A 24,547-nucleotide genomic window follows, 5' to 3' on the forward strand; every position below is an offset into this window, starting at 1 on the left:
GTTTTTAATGTCTTCCATCAATATTCTGAGTAATGGCGGACAGTGAATAACCACGCGAGTGAGGCTCTTGACTAAACGGTGATTTTTAGCAGGTGAGTCTGTACACAGGCCAAATATTTTTAGCACAGTTTTATTTCTTTGTACTAAGCTTTTCATTTGTCTTTACATTTCATCAACATGTCTCCCCGTGGCCCAAAAATCGAGGAAATTGAATCTACCGTGCAACGAGTGGTGAAGGACGCGCTACGGGACATGCTACAAGACGCGGGCATGGTACGAGTTCTCGCCGACACGATCAAGGACGCGGTGACGAGTGCAGTGGTGGTGGAACTCCAGAAAAATCTTGACTTCAACAAAGACTTAATTAGTGACTTCAAAAGTGCTCTGGAGCAAAAAGATCGTCGGATCGAGGAGCTAGAGTACAAACTGGACGATTTAGAACAATATCAGCGACGCCAGTGTCTGCGTATTTTTGGTGTAGGTGAGAACAATGGTGAGGACACCGATGTGTTAGCGATTAGTGTGGCGGAGAAGGTAGGGGTGGACTTGAGTCTGGCCGACATTGATAGAAGTCATAGAGTTGGTAGGAGAGATGAGAATCGACCCAGACCAATAATTGTGAAATTCGCTAGTTATAGGAAGAGAAGTGAGGTCTTCCGAAACAAAAGAAAATTAAAAAATTCTGGTTGGACAATTCGGGAAGACTTGACGAAAACTCGCCACAACATCTTACGCGAAGCGATTACCAAATTTGGACAAACCAACGTGTGGACTCAAGACGGCGTCATCATTGTAAAAAGCGGCGACACGAAAAGAAGGATCACCCGTATGGCTGAGATACATAATTAGTAAGTCAAGGCAACTCCTCATAAGTTGTTTGTTATATTAAGAAAGTAATAGTTTAATAATTTAATACTAATTATTTAATTATTGTAGTAATACTATATTTAGTTGCATTACATTACCTCAGTAAATTTAGTCTATTTTTAGTTAGGTTGGCACTATTGCCTATATCGTCCCGCTTTCTGTGGCATGCCCTCAGGCTGATGGCTCGTCTAGCCTCCCCGACCCTCCTCACTGTCGACAACCTGTTCCCACAACTCTATCCACTTGTCTGTCATCCTCCCCAACCCCTCTATTGTCTACCTCTCAGCTGTTAAAGCAGTCTTTCTCACCTGACCCCAAATCTTTGAAAGTAGCACATTTAAACTGTCAAAGCATTACTCCTCACTTCCAGGAATTCTCTTCTATTTTCACTAATATAGATGTCCAATGTATTCTTGTTAGCGAGACGTGGCTAAAACCCTCGTTGTCTTCCTCACTCGTTCACTTAAACGGCTATACGTTATGTAGAAATGACAGATTATACAAACGAGGGGGTGGAGTTTGCGCATATATTAGGAATGATCTGCACCCTAAAATTATTCTAAAATCACAAGGCGATGCATTACGACCCGAATATTTGTTCGTAGAAATACAAGCAAGTCTTCATAAATGTCTCTTAGCAGTTATTTATAAGCCTCCCAAAGCTGGACATTTATCCGATTTAGAAAGCCCGTTAGCCGATCTTTTACCGCAATATGAACATATCTTACTTATGGGGGATTTCAATATTAATCTTCTGGCTGTCAGATCAAATGGGACTAATCAACTGCGTAATTTGTTCGAAACTTTCAATCTAACAATTCTTCCACTCAATCCTACCCACCACACACCTACTTCTGATACTTTAATTGACCTAATCATTACGAATAATTCTGATAGAATTCTAACCTCAGGACAGTTACCAGTTCCGGGAATATCTGGTCATGATCTTATTTTTGCCGAGTACTCTCTTCAGTGCCCAAAAAATGCAGCTAAGGTAATTACTTACAGAGATCTAAAAGGCATTGACAACGACCAACTAATTTCTGACGCCCTACAAATGCCATGGCATACTATTTTTAATTTAATTACAGTTGACGAAAAAGTTGCCACCTTTAATGACATGGTAATACAATTATTCGACAAACATGCACCTTTAAAGAAGAGACGTGTCACTCACCGACCTGCCCCATGGCTGAATGACAGTATTCGTAATCTTATGACGTCACGTGACGCTGCTTTCCGGAAGTACAGACACAACAAATCTGCCGAAAACTTTAACAACTACAAAAAACTTAGAAACAAAACCACACAAAGCATTAGGAATGCTAAATGCCGTCACGCCCTGAGTCTCGTCGACCCGTCCATTCCCCCTCGGTGTCTTTGGAATAACTTACGTGATATGGGAGTAGGGAAGAAAGCATCAGAAGCTGAAGTTATAAACATACCGCTTGATAAACTCAATGAATACTTTACCTCACCTCCCACTATACGACCTGAAAAACAGTCAAAACGAAATACAATTAATACTCTCCTAGCTAACCCTCCACCTTCTCGCGAAAAATTTTTCTTCTCGCACATTACTGATTCTGAAGTAAGAAGGGCTCTTAAAAGCATTAAATCTAAAGCACAAGGCACTGATAACATAAGCATAGTCTTTATCAATAAGTTAGTCGATGTCGTGCTTCCCGTAATAACTCATATTTTCAATTCTTCAATTATCACGTCTGTTTATCCGCAACTCTGGAAAACAGCCTTGGTACGCCCACTTCCTAAAGTAAATTCACCTACTTCTGCAAAAGACTATAGGCCAATCTCCATTCTTCCCGTTTTATCTAAAGCTCTGGAACGCATCATTCATAAGCAGTTGTCAGACTACCTAATAGAATTTAATCTTTTAGACCCTTTACAATCAGGATTCAGAAATGGCCATAGCACTTCTACTGCTTTGTTGAATGTTACTGAGGACATACGCGCAGCCATGGATAAACGACAGGCTACTGTACTAGTTTTATTGGACTATAGCAAAGCCTTTGATTCTGTTGACTTCGATCTACTATTAACTAAACTACAAACGCTACACCTTTCTGATAGTGCTATCACCTGGATGTACTCCTACCTTACTGGCCGCCAGCAGCGTGTCATATCTAATAATCGTTTCTCATCCTGGCATACTGTAGATACAGGAGTTCCTCAGGGATCAGTATTAGGCCCCTTGCTCTTCTCTATTTATATAAATGGAATTTCCAACTCATTTAAGCACTGCAGATATCAAATATATGCAGACGACGTTCAATTGTATATTTCAGCCCGTCCCGACGCACTAAACGATAGCATTAATAGTCTGAATGAAGATCTTGATTCCATCTCTTCCTGGTCTCAACAATTTGGGCTTAACCTAAACGCATGTAAATCACAGGCTATTCTGTTCGCGAACCGTAGATTAATTCCTGAAGTCAACGACCTGAATATTCCGCCTGTGAAACTGAATAAAACAATCATCCCGTTTAGCTCTACCGTCAAAAATCTCGGAGTACATTTCGAATCTAATCTCAATTGGGATACGCATATTAAATATACATGTAAGAAGGCATTCTCTATTCTCCATTCACTAAAAAGATTGTATCATTATCCATCTAAATTAAAACAGACGCTGGTACAGACACTCATTCTACCTCACTTCGATTATTGCGACGTTTTGTTCAGTGATCTCAGGATTGATTCCGCTCAGAAACTACAGCGTGTTCATAACGCGTGCGTCCGCTTCATTTGTAATGTTCGATACTATGATCATATCTCACCTTCTTTCAAGAAGTTATCATGGCTTAGGTTACATGAGAGGAGAAATCTGCACTCACTTTCTCTCTTATATCGAATTATGCACACTTCATCCCCCTATTATTTATTCGCTCGATTTCATACTCTCTCTCGCTATCATAATATTAATACTCGATCACAACGCGATAACACGCTAGAAATTCCACTTCACGCATCGTCTCTGTATTCCTCATCCTTCACTGTTGCTACCTCTCGTCACTGGAACTCTCTGCCGCCTGAAGTCAAGGGCTGCCGAACATTGAATTCTTTCAAATCAAAGTTAGAAAATTATCTTATGACGAGTTGCCAAACTAACTTACTATTATGACAAGTGTTGTATTGCATGTTTCCACGTTTTCACATTTTTTTTTTTTTATGTTCTAATGATATTCAATTTATTTTATATTTTTGTTTTCATATTTTCCGATAATGTTATATCTCTAATGTGATAAGTTGAGCTATATATAATCTTAATTTTCCTTATTGTGTGTACTTAGAAATATTGTATTCACTGTATACTTTGTACTGCACTATTTTATTACTAATATTACTATTATTATTATTATTATTATTATTATTATTATTATTATTATCATCATCATCATCATTATTACTATTCTTATTTTATTATTATTATTATTATTATTATTATTATTATTATTATTATTATTATGAATAATTGTCTTTTTTTGTATGCCTCATTTATTTTGACCTGCTGTTCACATATTATTATGCTTTTTTCTTTCTTTCTGTATGTTATATATTATGTCCGATTTCTTCTTATTTGTTGTTTATTTTTTATTATTATTATTATCTTATTCAATTTTGTGTGTAAAATTGTAGTGTAATTTGTAAATTTGTAGTGTTTTTGTAACGCAGTCTTTACTCCTGGTTGAGTGTTAGAGAAGGCCGTATGGCCTTAACTCTGCCAGGTTAAATAAATCATTATTATTATTATTATTATTATTATTATTATAATATTCTTCCAGTGTCATCATTCTCTTCAAACATAGAATTATTCCAATTCAGAAATAACTAAGTAAACTAAAAGAACTCCAAAAGGATATAACATTTCAATGGGTACCTAGTCATTGTGGTATACCTGGAAACGAGAAAGTCGATAATATTGCAAAACAGGCAACATATTTGCAACCAAGACCTCTTCAAGTGATATCTCTATCCAGTGCTTTTGCTTCAGTAAAGTCTCATTTTATAAACCTATGGATCAACAATTGGCAAAGGAAAAATTTTACAGTCTGTACAAAAGAAACCAAATGACCTGGAAATGTACAAAAACTTGCCCAGACATGTTCAAACATTTTTAACAAGAGCCAGAACAGGTCACATTGTCACTCAATTGTACCTACACCGATTTCAGATTTCTGATAATCCTACTTGTTTGTGGTGTAATAATCATGACGAAGATCTGGAACACATTCTTCTATACTGTCCATCCATAAACCACAAAAGAAGTAAATTAAAATCATCAGTACCAGTTGCAGAAGACACAGCCCTGCAGTATATATTGACTACACCCCACCTCTGGCTACTAGCAACAGGCATCTATAATGAACACCGATCAAAATACCCCTCATTTGTCGTGAAAAACAACAACTGAATAGACTACAGTGGACTATAGTGGACTTTATGTTGTCAGCAAACAGCTGGATACATTACGAAGATTGATTGATGATTCTCTTCAAACCCTTAAAATTCTTCTGCAAGTTCCTTAATGTCTAAATTATTGCTCTTGTATTGCAATGTGGAGGTGTGAGCTACTGTGAATGGCAATGCTAAAGAAAGGAATATTTGTACACATTTCGATTTTGAAGTTATGAGCATGGTTAATCACGTGTTTACAGTTACATAGTAGCCTTGCACGGGATGTCTTGCTACCTACTTTATATTCAAGCATGTAGATCGAATTCTAGCTGAATTTTCCTGATGAAATAGGAGGGAAAAATGGGAAGACCATCAGATAATCTGATGATCGGTTAATCGAGAGATGGATAATCGAGGTTCTTCTGTAAAACACATTTATATTTAATAGTTTTTGAAACAGTATTTCAAAACAATTCATTATTTCAAATAGTGGTAAGCCTCTTCAGTTTCTTAAACGAAATGACCTTCTACAATTAATTAATTAAACAAGAGCATTCAGAAAAGTTTTATGTTATAAATATTTTTCTCATAAAGTTGACCACAAATGTCTGACCTGTCTAAGTAGGACGTCCAGCATGAGTATGCAACATGACAGAGTAAGTTCCGCATCAGTCTCAAATTCAACATGCCTTGAAGTTGGAGCTTCATCATCAGAAAGGCCAGATGTATTTCCAGAAGAATCATCTCTTACAGGAGAGGGAGAGACATCTTCCATATCTTTCACTGTACACGGTAAAAACATCATGAACATGATGTAAATACTGAAATAGATGTTTCTTACATAATGTGTACCATTTAGCACTTGATGTTGTACTGTATAAAGGAAACAACAGTTCCACAAAGTACCATATTCTGTCTTGCATAGTAAATAACTTTTTTAAATTAATTTCATCACACATTTAATAGTTCAAAGGTACATCATTATAAATGTAGACAAATTAAAAGTAAGACAAATAAACACCTTTCTCCTAACTGCAAAAAGTCCTTTATATATTTATACTACATAAATATTCGAGCTCAAAACTGTACTATCAAAAATAATGACATGTGTTCAATCTTGTAGATGAGAAGGCATTCATTTTACAATATTTCATTTCATACAGTTATCATTACAATATTTTTCATTTTATAAAAATGTTGGCAAATGTACAACAAATTTTGATGGTGAACTTGAAGCTATTTACGCAGCTCTCCAAAATGTTTTTCCTTTGTTAGAGAAATGCAAAAATATAGTTCTCTTATATTATTCCAAAGCTGCAATCCAGGCAATTAGTACAACTACTTTTGCTAAATCAGAAAAAATTAAGGAAATCCATTGTACGTTAAAATTTAAATAAGACCTTAGTTCTCCAATGGATCCCAGCCCATTATGGAATATATGGTAATGAGAAAGCTGATGTTGGCCAAGAAAGGAACTAAAATAAACGTAAAGAAGAAGTACAGTTTTTCATATGAGTCCATAAAACAAGTTATCAAAAGGAAAATTAACAGCAATTACCACACTAATTTTCCAAGTGAACATCAAAATTCAAGACGGAACAATTTACTACAAGATTTAAAATCCATTCCTGATCTATCACGAAAATCTGCTGTGGCCATGTTCAGACTGATTACTGGTCATGAGTGTCTTACAAAACATCTACATCGAATTGGCTTATTGGACTCTGCTAAATGTTTATTGTGCAATAAAGAAGATGTCATGGACATGAAACATCTAAAAATCTGTGAATCTCTGGAAAATTTTATGGACCTTACATCTAAATATTGGGAAGCAAGAAGGAGAATGACTTTATTGTTAAATACTGAGCATTAGACACACACACATTACAATAATGGCGTTGTTACCAGAAAAGGAATTCTAAATGAGGCAGTAGAGCAAGTGGACAGCTTCAAATAACTGGGGTGTACCATGAGCAGTGACATGAGCTGCTGCCAGGAAGTCAAAAAGAGGATAGCAATGGCAAAGGAAGTCTTTAATAGAAAAAGGAGCAATTTGTGCAGGACTCTGGAAAAAGAACTAAGGAAGAGACTAGTGAAGTGCTTTGTGTGGAATGTGGCATTGTATGGGGGACAGAAACATGGACATTACGAAGAAGTGAAGAGAAGAGAATAGAAGCATTTTAAACGTGGATATTGAGAAGAATGGAACGCCTGAAGTGGACAGACAGAATAAGAAATGAAGCTGTGTTGGAAAGAGTGGGTGAAGAAAGAATGATGCTGAAACTGATCAGGAAGAGGAAAAGGAATTGGTTGAATAAAGAAGATGCCATCTGTGAATCTCTGGAATATTTTATGGACCTTACATCTAAATATTGGGAAGCAAGAAGGAGAATGACTTTATTGTTAAATACTGAGCATTAGACACAAACACACACACACACACACATTACAATAATGGCGTTGTTAGCAGAAAAGGAATTATAAATGAGGCAGTAGAGCAAGTGGACAGCTTCAAATAACTGGGGTGTACTATAAGCAGTGACATGAGCTGCTGCCAGAAAGTCAGGAGGAGAATAGCAATGACAAAGGAAGCTTTTAATAGAAAAAGGAGCAATTTGTGCAGGACTCTGGAAAAAGAACTAAAGAAGAGACTAGTGAAGTGCTTTGTGTGGAGTATGGCATTGTATGGGGGACAGAAACATGGACATTACGACGAAGTGAAGAGAAGAGAATAGAAGCATTTTAAATGTGGATATTGAGAAGAATGGAACGCGTGAAGTGGACAGACAGAATAAGAAATGAAGCTGTGTTGGAAAGAGTGGGTGAAGAAAGAATGATGCTGAAACTGATCAGGAAGAGAAAAAGGAATTGGTTGAATAAAGAAGATGCCATCTGTGAATCTCTGGAATATTTTATGGACCTTACATCTAAATATTGGGAAGCAAGAAGGAGAATGACTTTATTGTTAAATACTGAGCATTAGACACACACACACACATTACAATAATGGCGTTGTCAGCAGAAAAGGAATTCTAAATGAGACAATAGAGTAAGTGGACAGCTTCAAATAACTGGGGTGTACTATAAGCAGTGACATGAGCTGCTGCCAGGAAGTCAAAAAGAGGATAGCAATGGCAAAGGAAGCCTTTAATAGAAAAAGGAGCAATTTGTGCAGGACTCTGGAAAAAGAACTAAAGAAGAGACTAGTGAAGTGCTTTGTGTGGAGTATGGCATTGTATGGGGGACAGAAACATGGACATTACGACGAAGTGAAGAGAAGAGAATACAAGAATTTTAAATGTGAATATCGAGAAGAATGGAATGTGTGAAGTGGTCAGACAGAATAAGAAATGAAGCTGTGTTGGAAAGAGTGGGTGAAGAATGAATGTTTCTGAAACTGAGGAAGAGGAAAAGGAATTGGTTGGGTCACTGGCTGAGAAGAAACTGCCTACAGAAGGATGCACTGGAAGGAATGGTAAACGGGAGAAGAGTTTGGGGCAGAAGAAGATATCAAATGATAAACGACATTAAAATATATTGATCGTATGCGGAGACAATGAGGAAGGCAGAAAATAGGAAAGATTGGAGAAAGCTGGGTTTGCAGAGAAAGCTCTGCCCTCGGGCAGAACACTATGAATGAATGAATGAATACCATACTCATAAATATAAGCAGATTTATAGGAAATAATAATTGATTTCACTCACAGCTGCCTCTTCTTCCGCTTTCTTCATGTTTATGTGATTTGGCTGGTTTCTCATCTTTGGTATTGCCCTTCATTACCCTGACACCGTCATTAAACATGGAAAATAGTTCTGAAAGGGGGATCACTATTTCCAGAACCGTTAATGTCTGAAAATCACAAAAATTATTAGAAATTTACACACTATATATCTGTACAATTACAATTTCAATTGATTTTTTCAGAATAGAAGTAAAATGTGTGAATAAATAAAACGTAACTGTAACTTCTTCACACATAAAACCATTCAGTGTTTATTCAGAATTCATGAGCAGAAATTTTATTCAGAATCATTGATTACAAGCAAAAAGAAACGAAAAAAAAAAAAACTTGAAAACAGAATATGGTATTATCACATAACAATTCTGTTTCTCTCTTTGCCCTATCTAGAAGACTGTGACACATAATTTATTTTTGTTCGTCTGTTAGCAAGCATGGGCAAGTTTTGTGTAAATAAACACAACAAATCGCATATATGCAGAATTTTGGTTAAATTCTCTGTAGAGCATACAGATTTAAATGTGTTTCACTGGGCATATTTACAGCCCCTTATTTAGGCAGTGTTACGCCCATTGGCACAAAAAAATTTTGCGCCCTCTACCAGCTTACTTATGCAAATTTAGCAAACTGTAAACAAAAAGTGACATATAATAACAATTTAACTTACATATTACTATGAAAGAGTAATGGAACGGAGAAAAATTCTCTCCGGCGCCAGGATTTGAACCCGGGTTTTCGGCTCTACGTGCTGATGCTTTATCCACTAAGCCACACCAGATACAACCCCGACGCGGGTTAGAATCGTCTCAGATTAAGCTCCAACTCTTGGGTTCCCTCTAGTGGCCGCCCTCTGCACTACGTCATAGATGTTTATGAATGCAGGACCGAAGTCCACACATGTGCTGAGGTGCACTCGGTATGAGTGACTAGTTGGCCGGGATCCAACGGAATAAGCGCCGTCTTAAATCACGAAGTGATTTACGCATATCATATATATTATTTTAATGTACCGAAGTACATATGATATTTCCATGCAGATATTCTGCGTCATCATACGATGTAAGAGTAATGGAACGGAGAAAAATTCTCTCCGGCGCCGGGATTTGAACCCTGGTTTTCAGCTCTACGTGCTGATGCTTTATCCACTAAGCCACACCAGATACAACCCCGACGCGGGTTAGAATCGTCTCAGATTAAGCTCCAACTCTTGGGTTCCCTCTAGTGGCCGCCCTCTGCACTACGTCATAGATGTCTATGAACGCAGGACCGAAGTCCACACATGTGCTGAGGTGCACTCCGTATGAGTGACTAGTTGGCCGGGATCTGACGGAATAAGCGCCGTCTTAAATCACAGCGTCTGGGTTGTATCTGGTGTGGCTTAGTGGATAAAGCATCAGCACGTAGAGCTGAAAACCCGGGTTCAAATCCCGGCGCCGAAGTGAATTTTTCTCCGTTCCATTACTCTTTCATCGTATGATGACGGAGAATATTTGCATGGAAATACCATATGTACTTCGGTACATTAAAATAATATATATTATATATTACTGTTTAAAGCAGGCATATGTGAAGTAGGAAAATATCGAAAATTTATTTTCAGCTCGATTTTTTTATTTTCTCAAAATTTTGCTGCCATGGGCCAGGGCCCTCGTCGCTCATGCTTAAATACAAGCCTGCATATTCCTAATGACTGATGTTCTGATAGCACAAGTTCACCGATTCCGGCTCCTGGAATAAAAAGAAATCTTCAACGGATTCTCTGTCGTCTTTAAATCATTCAGAGCAGGTGAAAACTGTGGTGTTTCCCATATGCCTTTTTCGAAAAATCAGAAGTCTCTAACAAAGACTTTTATTTTTCATGCAATATTTAATGAAAACGCATTGCATCACTGGTATTTCGAACATTTCCAACACATCACTGTACAATTCATACTTTCCAAAATTAATATTCTATTTTATTAAAATACGTATGAATCTACATAAAGATAAATAATTTTAAAGCATCAAAGCAAAGTCAAAAGACGAAAGTCAAAATACAAAGCAATAGCTCAACTACATCACCTAAAATGGAAAAAGTAAAAGAAATTCATTGCATGGTAAAACAAATTCAAATGCTAAATAAAAAAGTGGTCGTCCAATGGATCCCGGCCCATTACGGACTGAACGGTAACGAGAAAGCGGATACATTAGCAAAGAAAGGAACTAAAATCAACTTAAAAACAAATTTCAAGTTCCCATATGAATCAATAAAGCGAGTCATAAAAAGAATAAGTTACAGCGAACAGGCAAAACATCAAAATTCAAAATGGAAAGAATTATTCAAAGATCCAAAACTAATTCCTGATCTACTTCGAAAATCTGCAGTGGCCATGTTTAGATTGATTACTGGTCACGATTGCCTCAGTAAACACCTCCATCGTATTGGAGTACTGAATTCACCTAAATGCTTACTGTGCACCAGAGAAGAGGACATGGAGATGGAGCACCTGGCTAATTGTGAAACTCTTAGGACATTTGTGGACCTTCCATCAAAATATTGGGAAGCAAGAAGGATGATGACTTCATTGTTAAATCCAGAGCATTAGATACACACACACGTTTGTGGAGGTGAATCAAACTCTACAAAGATCCGTGAAAACACAAACTTGTATTTTAAGAGTGTAAACTCTATTTGTTGTTTTAAGTTTTCTCTGTTTCGGCTTCAATTCGCCTCTTCAGCTAGAGAAGTATGATGACAAAAATTCTGTCGATCACTACTCTAGGACAGAGTGGAGAAGGAAAGATCTCTAACGAGAAATTCCAAATTGTAGATAATTTTACTTAAAAATAACATATAAACGCATAAAAGCTCTAAAAGAATATTAATTTTACCTGCAACCAGTTCAAAGCCTGTTCTTGCACTTTAGCTGATGTCTTCTTGAAGCGAATAGCTATAAATCGATATAACTTCTTTGCATCAAATCCAAGTGGACTCATATCAGGGTCCAGAATCTTACTGTAAAATAAAGTATCATAGTCAGTAATGCATTACTGTGAAACATAATATTAATGCATGTAATTTATGTTTTAAGTTACGAAATATAGGCAATTCTCAACAAATGTGTAACACGTTTCGATACAATGTTTAACTGTGACACTGTGTGTAGAAGTTTAAGTAAAAATAACAGCGAGAGAAACTGTAGGGAGAGATCTAGATTAACATCAGAAATAATTGTTCACTGTAATACCACAGTCTAGTATATACAGTCACGAAGCTCAATACTTACTAAATATGCAAACATAGATAGTTGCTCACCACCAGGATTGCTACTATCGCCTCATCACAGACTCTTTCCCTAGCAGACTATAAAATGTATTGTACTTTCGATATCGTGTTCTTTTGAAAAAAAATAACACCTTCCTTCCACTATTGAAATATGAAATACATAAGGTTTATATATTATTTTCATAAAATATATATTATATTCTATAAACTCACCTTCCTGGATCTTTCGGAAGAAGGATAACTCTAACCTATTTTTCTTACAATTTATAGTACTACAAACGTCTCTTTGTCCCATATTATTATTCAGATTATTGTATTTTAGCCATTTACAGTTTTTTTATTGGGTTATTTTACGACGCTGTATCAACATCTCAGGTTATTTAGCATCTGAATGAAATGAAGATGATAATGCCGGTGAAATGAGTCCAGGGTCCAGCACCGAAAGTTACCCAGCATTTGCTCATATTGGGTTGAGGGAAAACCCCGGAAAAAACCTCAACCAGGTAACTTGCCCCAACCAGGATTCGAACCCTGGCCACCTGGTTTCACGGCCAGACGCGGTGACCACTACTCCACAGGTGTGGACTTTACAGTTATTACAACCAATAACGAACATTTCACAGTTTACATAGCTTTTCACAGAAATGCGAAATACGGCACAGTCAAAGCCTTTTCGATCTAGACCAGGCAGTAATGTTTGTTCGGGTTTTCTATTTCAGTGTATGGAGCTCAGTGAAATATTATATTATAACTTTATTGCGTATCATTGCTAAGTTTTATTTAGTGTAATGTGTCTATAAGTTCCATTTACTTCTTGTTGCATAATATGTTGCAGAAATAATTACAAGCCTGTGTTATTTTAATGTGAAGAGAATTTTACATGTGTTCGGGTTAAGCGAGTTACATGGTCTGCCTTACGACCTGTATTAGATCACGATGGCTGTGGCACAGTCTATTGTTCCTAGTACTCACAGCGCTCCAAGCGGCTAGCAACTATCGCGAGAATTGCAAAAAATCATCCCAAGCTTCGTGACTGTATATAGTAGACTGTGGTAATACTGTCTTCTTGAACTCTCTGGCGTTATATATCTGTACATGAGAAGCACCAAAATGTTAAGCTTTTTATGCATGATATTCAAACAGCTGTATCTCCATACTATTAAAAATTGGACACATGTTTATATGAACTTCTTTACCTGAAATAAACCATATTACGACCTCCTAAAATAGTTATGTACTATTCCTCCTGAAACACGCTGTAAAATGGTAACAAAAGAAGGTGTTGTGTAAAACTATAAACCTAAGGGTTATCATACCAATGGGAAGAGCCCATCCAGTATAGTGGTTCAAATTTTATCTCATGCACAGAAGTAACAAAAGACAAATTCCATGAAGCCCACACTTCCCTTCCAGATCACTTACAAATAATTGTTTCTCGAAGATTTTCCCTTTTTAATTGAATTTCTTCTGTCTCGTAAGAAATCAACAATAATCCCGCATCATTGCAAGATCATAGTAACAGTAATAAAGATTTTCCATTCAAGCTTGATAAAAACATTTCCCTTATATGTCACATACATCACCGAAATGTTTAGGGATAAAATTCAACATTGGCAGTTCGTGGATTTAATGTTCAGCAAGCTGCATGATCATACGTATATTGGCAGTGTAGGCCTACTCACCAGTTTCTGACCATAGTAATAAATTCACTTATACGTACTACATGTCCTGCCCATCTCAAACGCTGGATTTAATGTTCCTAATTATGTTAGGTGAAGAATACAGTGGGTGCAGTTCTGCGTTTTGTAACTTTCTCCATTCCCTGTTTATCCCTTTCAGCCCCAAATATTTTCCTAGGCACCTTATTCTCGAACACCCTTAACCTCTGTTCCTCTGTCAAAGTGAGAGTCCAAGTTTCACAACCATACAGAACAACTGGTAATATAACTATTTTACAAATTCTAACTTCCAGTTTTTTAAAGCAGACTGGATGACAAAAAATTCTCTATCGAATATTCATATTAAATATGAATAAATTTTATTCATACATCATACTTACTGGCTCTGGTTCACCACCACATTGCTGAATACGGGTGACCCATAACCTTCTAATTATAGTATTTACTTACTATTTTTTTTTTCATCTCAGACATATGCATTCTCTATGTTTTCTTAAAGCTATTTATACTGTTATACTCATAACCTACAAATGAACGTCCGCTCTTCTGTCTTCTTCATACACTCAAACTAATCTTTTTTAACAAACTCGCAGCCCCACTTCATTATCTTTTCCATTCATTTTAAAATCATCCATATCACTTCCAATAAAAGTCCGAAAGACATTCATGCATTAATAGGCATTACCTGCCCTCATATACTGTTTATCTTCTGTATATTTTCATTTATAATTCTGCTCTACGCTAATTTTGTTCCTTGCCCTAGTTTTACATAATTTTCTTTAGTTAACTAAAACAATTATTTGCCAAGACTCATCCAAGACCGAAATGAATGGCGGAAAATAGTTGAAAAGGTCAAAACTTCTACGAAGTTGTAGTACCTGATGAAGAAGAAGAACTAAAACAATTTCGATTTCCATCTCTATTGAATAATAGCAGATATTTCCCACAATTATTCCGCGTTTAATTTCCTCTCGAACTGCATCTACATACCATTGAAAATTGGACACATGTTTATATGACTTTTTTACTCGAAAATTCCATACTACTAGGCCTACCTCCTAAAATATTTATATTCCTCCTGAAATACTCTTTAAATTTTTCTACATCTTGAACTGTATCCAATAGATAACTTTTATCGAGAGTTTTTATAGAATAAGCACATTGATTTTCATAAGAATCAGCTAATTGTGCTTGGGAGTTTTTTTTAATATTCTTAAAGCGTGCAGTTTCCTAGTATTATTGATCCAATCTTATATTTTATAAACATTACACTTTATCACAATACTTAAACTTCTGCAAAATGTGACATACATCACTATATATTGACAATGTTTATCAAGTAAGCAGACACAAAATGAGAAAAGCCAAAGATTAAATAGTCAAGAGCTCAGCATTTGAAGTCAATTCTATCACTGAACGTTTCATCCCTCTTGAAGTTCTTGAAGTTCCGTATTTCTTTTCATACTGACTACTGAAACTGCTTTTTTTTATTGTACCGTAACTAAAGATAAGTATCAAGACAAATATGTTGTTGTTTTCTAATGCCAGGCGTTTGACAATAAAGTCATTTGACCTCTTGCACTCCAATATTTTTCAAAGATATTATCACAGCCAGCCACTGAAGCACAGATTTTGAGGAGATATCTATATTATTATCTGAGAGTATATTGTCTAGTTCAGTCTTCTTGGCTGATGTTATGCCACCAGCATTCCATTGTAAGATGTTTAGTTGATTCTGTACCATTAAAGTAGTCCCCGCCCAGAGATCTGATTGGGGGACTATTTTATCTCCGGATAATTTTACCTTAATGGTACTTATTTCATATTGGAGCGGTTAAATGGCAAGTTGTAGCCGATTTAAGTGAACACCATATTTTAACGTTTTGGTGGCTACTTCATTCACACACAACCCCCAGAATGTCTGGAGGACCACACCTGCTGTTGTTCGACGGGTCCATTGGACCTAGCTGGGAGATCTTGTTGATCACCAGCTTTCCCTCCTTAAGCCACTGGAGGACGATTTTAGTGCCATAGCAGGTCAGCACTAGGAACAGAAAAGTAGAAAGAGGAGGAAGGAAAGGGAAATGAACCCCTAGACCTCGAATGCTCTAATGCTGTCGGGGTCGAAGAAAGTAAGAGTTCAGTCAGAGGACTGGATAAGAAAGAGTAAAGAGGGAATTAGGTATTGAATAGAGGAAAATTATACCAAATTCAGTCATTAACTCATCAAGCTGACCAGTGCTAATTGATGAGTAGCCCCTCCCTTTAGTTCAGCTCGTAAAATTATGCTTACTAACAGCTGCACCACGGGAAGGTAGGGATGGGACATTGGGTATTTGTCCAGGTTGGTTCCTTAAAGCCTTCAATGAGAAGGATTAATGGCTCTCCCCCCTGTATCCGACAGATACCCTTTTGCAGCCAGACAAATATTGATGTGCTCATGTCGAAACCTCCCCTCAAACTATGCATACTGTTAAAACTTCAGAGCAGATAGACAAATACAAAAAAATAAGATGCCCATACCAACTGTAAATTAAAGCTTAGAAATATGAGTAGTCCCTGGCAGTAAATAGACAGTGTTCACTCAACTGGCGAATCATATTGATTACCCAAGGTCATGTCACATGTTACATGGCAGCATAGGCAAGTGATAACTCAACTACTCTCTAAGTATGGACTGTTATTTCTTAAAACAACATTCAAAGCAAGTTTTCACAACCTTATGGTTAATATGGGTAGCTATTTTTTTTTCTTTCTATAATTGTCTATCTGCTATAGAGATTAATATGCGCAGTTTGAGACGAGGTTTCGACAGAGATCATTAAAAGTTCCCTTGTTAGTAAATTTAACTATCAAAACTAAATGTATACATATAAATATATTAGTACATGCCCTTTTCTCTATACAGAACATAAGCATTAAATTATTTTGTAAGGTTTATACTTACATGCAAATGCAAAAGAGGTCAATATGTTGCAGCTACAGATGTTTCTAAAAATCAGAAGAATACATACAACATCAAAGCATAATGCTAAATAAATAATGGAATTGACATTAATAGCTACTATGTAATTTGAAGTTCCTCAGTATTTTCATTTGCACAAAATGCCTTATTGCTCCGAAACACAAATGAGTCAGTTGACAATCATTCTTGCTGGGAATAAAAATGCAACGAATCCAAATTACACCAACAACTTTAGCTCTCGGAAAAGGTTTCACAAGTCCATAAAACAAGATGAGCAAAACTGCAAAAAAAAAGTTATGCAGAATAAGATGTACTGGTAGGCTTTAGACAAACATACTGTAGCTGAAGTGTCTAAATTGTAATTAAGAACTCCACAAACAATTTTGGAATATAAATTATTTCTTCTTTAGTTATTTTGTCTGCAATGACTAAACGTGCTCAAATTCACTTTCCATCACGACTTGCGGAGACTCATAGCTCTGTATCTTACATCATACAGCACAGATAATTTTACACATTAAAAATAATTTTTAGTTAACCTTAGTAAATGAGTAGATTGTTACAATAATACATATTGATGAATATTTTCATGATTTAATATTAGATAGTTAAATTACAATCGACATAGTTTTGAAAATGGTAACAAGAAGATAAATTACACTTTCTGATTGTAACAAAAATGCAATATTCGTTATATTCATTTTGTAACTTATTTTTTAGACAGCCATTACTAAAGTAAATCTCTTAAAGCTAAGTAAGCATGTTAAAAACTGACTATTGCACGGTAACATGTGAAACATACTTTTAACACTAGTGTGAAAAGTATTTTTAACACTGACTTTCAACTCTTTACACTGATTGTCATTTATTTCCCACCAGATGTCATACATAAGCAATAACAACCAATCAATGAAGCAGTTCAACCAATGGCAGACCTACTTTTAAAAATGACTTTTTTTTTTTTGTAAAAAAGAAAGTGCACAAATTAAATAAATTGCTTCAACAACTATTTTACTGATAACCATACGAAAAAATTAAGAATTCAATGTACCAGTAATTATAAAAATTACGGGGTACATGGGTTTGAACCAGGAGCCTCTCGATCTATAGTTGAGCTATACCACCACTTGCTACTAATTCAATCAAGTTTGACTATTACAATGAGGGAGAATACAACAGCAGAAGTTCGGGGAACTGTCTTTATATACCAGAATGGACGAATGGCTATTTAAGAAATAGTGTACTGGTAACATACACATGTTATAAATGATTTTATTTTGTTCACAGGATTGCTCCACTTGGCCTGTGGCCTCGTTTCATAAACATCCCTACTCACGAAATAAAATGTAATTTTGAACAATTGTATAGTAAATAACTATTCAATGAGATTTATAATTTACACGAAGCTTTTTAAAAATAATCATCCTTACAAATATAGAGATCTGAAGTTTGTTTTCGAGCGAGAGTAATGCAGAATGATTTCAAGAGAAGATCTTGCACATTCTGACAAGACTAAGAATCTTACAGTTCGTGGATGTCTACTGTTGATGAGAACAGACTAAGTAACCAAATTCTAGCGAGGGTTTTTTCCAACAAGTTGCTTGAAATATCTTGACTAAGAAGGAAAGAAAGAAAAAAAACACTATTCAATAAGTGCCTGTGTTAGTTTATAATTTTTTACTATAAATCCCCCATTAGTGTGAAAATCTCATTTGAATTTCATACATGCTAACATCCATGTACACATAAGTTTGCACGTTCATGCATACATGCATACACTTATACACACGACCATAATATAGTCAGTGTTATATAATACTAATATTAGTCTAAATTATTAAATTAATATTTAATTTTTCTGAAACTATGGAATTTTAACTGTTTCATTTATTTCTAAAAGTTTGTAACAAATAAAATTCTCACTGGGAAGATCTAGTACTGATATGGGATTAATAGAACTGGTATTTAGCATGCAAACCCTATTCGAAATAGCATAAATATAGATTTATGACTAAGATTCAAAATAATTGGTACAACAGTTGCATGAACGCTGGCACTGATTGAACAGAGAATAACCTTACTGCCTCTTGTATTTAGTGTTCACTTGTGAAACCTTTATCAACACACATGCTGCCACATGTGGATGCAAAACAATAATGCACAACTGAACTAACAGGGGACAGATGACAGACCTGAGCAAATTTTTCAATTCATGTAGTTCTTTTTCAGGGACATCATTAACCATGGCTTCCATCCAATGTGGCATTACATAATCCCAGATTTCAGGAGTAATGATTTCATATGGCACCAAGCTGAAGAGGCGATTTAGACCATCTTTTAGATGTGATGTACGGGATACCAATGTGTCCCTAAGTAAACATATGTTTCGTTAACAAAAATTAGGGTACTATGAATGTACGTACTCTCCATGTACATGAATTACACTACAAAGTTGTTCCGGGGCCGGGTATCGATCCTGGGACCCTTCGCTTAGTACACGAACGCTCTACCGACTGAGCTATCCCAGGAACTATACACGACACCGTCACAATTTTTCCTTTGTATCCACACAACTCAAATGAGCTGTCAGCTGTTACTTACGACTGTTCTTTAAGAAAAAGATAACACTTCTATTGACTTACCAGTGGCCCCCTACTCGAGCATAGTCTGGGGGATGAGGCAGAAGGCAAGACACAAACACCTTGAAGTGGGAACTACAAACATCTGACAACCAACCGCACACGAACTCTGTTTTCAAGCGCTCAATCGTACTCTCTTGATCTGAAAACGTGTAAACATTTTAGTTTCTAATTGTAAGTCAGCATGAATTTCGTACAGAATCTTAAAAGCTTCTTAAGAGGGAACGAATGCAAAATGCAGAGTCATATTCAAATTCTGATAACTTCCGTAGTTTCAAAGGTAGGTGATTCAAACTTTGTATGTTTTTAGTGAATTATTTTACGATGCTGTATCAACATCTCAGGTTATTTAGCGTCTGAATGAAACGAAGGTGATAATGCCGGTGAAATGAGTCTGGGGTCCAGCACCGATAGTTACTTAGCATTTACTCATATTGGGTTAAGGGAAAACTCCGGAAAAAACCTCAGCCAAGTAACTTGCCCCAACCGGGATTCGAACCTGAGTCACCTGGTCTTGCGGTCTGATGTCAAACTTGGTATGCTTACTAAAATCTGTTTATTTCATTCCCCTTATTTTTTTTCATAATTTTTTACGAATGGAACTTCATCTTCTTATCAGTGTACCTAATGTGAAAAACACTTTCATTTTTACCCAAATTAAAAAAAAAAAAAACTACAGTTTATATCAATCTGGTATTTTTCACGCTGTTTTGAACATTTAACAATGATTATGTTGGTTCTGACTTTTTGTTTTTAGTCATATTTGATTTCATAAAAATAAATAAAGTATAAACTCTTTTTGGAATGAAAAAAATGTACATGTATTTTACAACACCAAAACTATAACACAGCTAATGATTATTAAATCTTCAAATCAACATTATGTTCATTACTGTCTAAAATAGATGTGTACAATATTTAATTGTCCTACAATACGTAGTTGTTGATAAAAATGAGTTCAACAAATTTAAAATATAAGTTACAGAGATGGTCGACTAAAGATACAAACTTCCTGCTGTAAAGGGTATGGATGCAATGCAGTATTCTGGCATTTAATTTTTCAGAGCACTAAAGACGTAATAGAATGAAAATATTTTAGAATATTACAAACAATACCTCATATTATTTTTTTAAGACTATAATTTTTTTTGTCATTATTGCAACTGTCCCTCCTTGAACATTCAGAAGAAAGTATACAAATTGGAACGACTTGAGAAAGTATGTGATACAGCAGTGCCAACTATGCTCATTACTAGTGACCGAGGCATACTGAGCATGTGAAATAAAAGAGAAGCGATATGTTGCTAGTAAAATTCGTGACTATATTCTTTAAGAATTGACTGCAATAGTCGAGTGCAAGATTTAATGGGTATAGTGGTGGTTTTTGAAAGCACTAAAAGAAAACAAAGATTTTGAAAGGACATTCTTTTCCAAAGCGTAAATAATTATGGCCATTCTGGCACTGTATTTTTGGTCCAGGGAAAATAACTCGTCTTTTACGAAAATACCCATAGCACTCACAATTATTTACAGTTTGGCGATGTTTATCTTTGAAAGATATTATAATACATCATCAGATCCTAATGAACAAGAAATATGATGTGACCAAGGAATATTGTTGAAATCGACAAAAGAAAATTTGGGAAGCAAAAATATTACGCGACACTGTTTACTTGGTTGTCACTGCTCAATGGCTCCACACCAATATTCTCCAGTTTAGCATAGAAACTTAGATGAAAGAGTAATGGAGCAGAGAAAAATTCTCTCCGGCACCGGGATTTGAACCTGGGTTTTCAGCTCTATGTGCTGATGCTTTATCCACTAAGCCACACCGGATACCCATCCCGGCGTGGCTTAGTGGATAAAGCATCAGCACGTAGAGCTGAAAACCCAGGTTCAAATCCTGGTGCCGGAGAGAATTTTTCTCCGTTCCATTACTCTTTCATCATATGATGATGCAGAATATCTGCATGGAAATATCATATGTACTTCGGTACATTAAAATAATATATATGATATGCGTAAATCACTTCGTGATTTAAGATGGCGCTTATTCCGTAGGATCCCGACCAACTAGTCACTCATAACGAGTGCACCTCAGCACATGTGTGGACTTCAGTCCTACATTCATAGATATCTATGACGTAGTGCAGAGGGCAGCCACTAGAGGGAACCCAAGAGTTGGAGCTTAAACTGAGACGATTCTGTCCGACACCGGGATGGGTATCTGGTGTGGCTTAATGGATAAAGCATCAGCACGTAGAGCTGAAAACCCGGGTTCAAATCCTGGTGCCGGAGAGAATTTTTCTCCGTTCCATTACTCTTTCATCGTATGATGACGCAGAATATCTGCATGGAAATATCATATGTACTTCGGTACATTAAAATAATATATAGAAACTTGTAACAAATTTAACACTGAATTTTTACATTCAAGATAAAATATTATATCGAATTTATATATGAAAAATATTTAATAATTATTTAATACATACGAATATTAAGAAAAATTAAAATAGTTTAAAGTTTCAATACAACTTCCACACATCACTATAGAGTTCAATGCATTATGTAAAACAAAAGAGGATCAATGTAAATACAAGTCCCAGAAATATTGGAAGTTGAGACTAACCATCAAAAGTATAAGAAGTAACGTCGAACCAGTGGAAAAGCATTGAAAGTATGCGTCCCAGAATTTCTGCTGGTGTATCTTCATGAGGAGTGCATAATCCAACCAACAACCATACACCATATCGTCCTAACAACTGGCGTTCTTCAAGTGAAATCGGATCCTCTGTAGTCACTACATTCAGCAATGATGTTTTTGTATGAATATCTGTTGAATCCTTGTTTGTGTCTGTATTTAAAGGTTTTGCTTCTTTCAGTAAACTGAAAAAATCATAAAAAGGAGACTTCAAATTAATGCAACTATTTCGAAAGAGAAAATATCATTTGTCTGCAGAAAGTGAAGGAAACAATTCAAATTTTTCTTTGCTTCTGTCGATATTTTAGCTAGTAACACAGAAAGATAGACATTTCATAAAGTTCTGAAGAGGATTATAATCTTCAGCACTCAATAGCCTGAAAATTTCTACAAAATTGATTTCCTAGAACTTTATAAAATTGAACATGAACTCAAAGCAATATAACCTATGACGCAGGGTCTGACAATCCTAAAATCTATAGTTAATAAATCCTTAATATTATACCTGACAATTGACTCGACCATATAAGTTTGAACTTCTGCATCCATGTCCCAGAGTTGCGGTAAACTATTGTGCACTATGTGGTCACCACCACGGCGATTATTATGTCTGATGTTGTGACACTGTTGACAGTAGCGGATTGGATGATTTCCATTATAGCTGGCACATTCAGTTGAGAAACAAATTGAGACTGCGTATTTGTCAGAAGCTCGACAGTTCTATAAAAAATTAAATTGCGGCATAAATTTACTATTTAGTAAATTAAGTAAGGCACTTGTTCTCTATTCGTACGTACTATTAATTTGTGAGAAATGCAAACCCATAAAACATTTAGGCCTACATATTTGTAACTTAACATTCAATAAAATTTTATTCAGTTTATAAGCTTTACTAACAAATAAACATGAAAAGGATATTTATTTAAAACTCAGTATAATATAAAAGTAAACTCCGAGAAGACAAAGTATATGATTATGTCTCGTGACCAGAATATTCTACGAAATGGAAATATAAAAATTGGAGATTTAGCTTCCGAAGAGGTGGAAAAATTCAAATATCTTGGAGCAACAGTAACAAATATAAATGACACTCAGGAGGAAATTAAACGCAGAATAAATATGGGAAATGCGTGTTATTATTTAGTTGAGAAGCTTTTATCATCTAGTCTGCTGTCAAAAAATCTGAAAGTTAGAATTTATGAAACAGTTATATTACCAGTTGTTCTGTATGGTTGTGAAACTTGGACTCTCACTCTGAGAGAGGAACATAGGTTAAGGGTGTTTGAGAATAAGGTGCTTAGAAAAATATTTGGGGCTAAGAGGGATGAAGTTACAGGAGAATGGAGAAAGTTACACAATGCAGAACTGCATGCATTGTATTCTTCACCTGACATAATTAGGAACCTTAAATCCAGACGTTTAAGATGAGCAGGGCATGTAGCACGTATGGGCGAATCCAGAAATACATATAGAGTGTTAGTTGGGAGAACGAAGGGAGAAAGATATTTGGGGATGCTGAGACGTAGGTGGGAGGATAATATTAAAATGAATTTGAGGGAGGTGGGATATGATGATAGAGACTGGATTAATCTTGCACAGGATAGGGAACGATGGCGGGCTTATGTGAGGGCAGCAATGAACCTTCGGGTTCCTTAAAAGCCATTTCTAAGTAAGTAAGTAAATAATATAGTGAGAAGAAAAGTGATTTACAGAATATGTGAGAGAAAAGAGGGCATACTAAACTAAATTTAAAAAAAACTAACAACAGGTTGCAGATGCTTGATTATGACGCTTAACTGCAACTCTAGAAGATTGTAAAATACCAATAAATCCAACATTATTAGAACCTTTACGTTCCAATAAATTTAAAAAGACAACACCACATTTGTCGACATGCTCATCTTTAAAGAAATATTTCTGAAATATGTTTGTGGCGAATTACCTCACTTGACACAGACGATTTTTATCTCTGGGGTGTCGTGAAAGGCATTATTTGCGACACACCAGTTGAATATTAAGAATCTGGCTCTTATAATAGTGGCTAGATACATATTTTGTTGTATACTTATAAACAAACAAACAAATAAATAAATACGTAAATAAATAAATAAATACATAAATAACTAAATAAATAAATAACTAAATAATTAAATAAATAATTAACTAAATAAATAAATAAATAAATAAATTCACTTATAAAAAAACAAATATTTCCAAGCTCTGAACAATCTATAAATGCCTTCTGCTTTAGTTTTTGTGGTCTATTAGAATC

The 24,547-nt window shown here is 35.7% G+C and overlaps 1 protein-coding gene across 10 annotated transcripts in view; it reads right to left on the reverse strand.

The window, feature by feature from the left end:
• The window catches only part of unc79 (UNC-79 domain-containing protein), a 216,646-nt gene that overhangs the window by 176,611 nt on the left and 15,488 nt on the right, over window positions 1-24,547 (reverse strand). For 9 of the 10 annotated variants that reach the window (XM_069829515.1, XM_069829517.1, XM_069829521.1 and 6 more), the window contains exons 8-14: window positions 22,781-22,995; window positions 22,204-22,460; window positions 19,575-19,713; window positions 19,125-19,301; window positions 11,895-12,018; window positions 8,989-9,133; window positions 5,897-6,066 (exon numbers count right to left, since the gene is read on the reverse strand). In XM_069829515.1, coding sequence (XP_069685616.1) covers window positions 5,897-6,066; window positions 8,989-9,133; window positions 11,895-12,018; window positions 19,125-19,301; window positions 19,575-19,713; window positions 22,204-22,460; window positions 22,781-22,995 — 1,227 coding nt within the window. Of the gene's footprint in view, window positions 1-5,896; window positions 6,067-8,988; window positions 9,134-11,894; window positions 12,019-16,914; window positions 16,959-19,124; window positions 19,302-19,574; window positions 19,714-22,203; window positions 22,461-22,780; window positions 22,996-24,547 lie in introns of those variants that run through there. The other variant, XM_069829523.1, reaches the window with a different exon arrangement.

The sequence above is a fragment of the Periplaneta americana genome, chromosome 6 (genome assembly GCF_040183065.1).
Source record: "Periplaneta americana isolate PAMFEO1 chromosome 6, P.americana_PAMFEO1_priV1, whole genome shotgun sequence".
Taxonomy (NCBI): Eukaryota; Metazoa; Arthropoda; class Insecta; order Blattodea; family Blattidae; genus Periplaneta; species Periplaneta americana.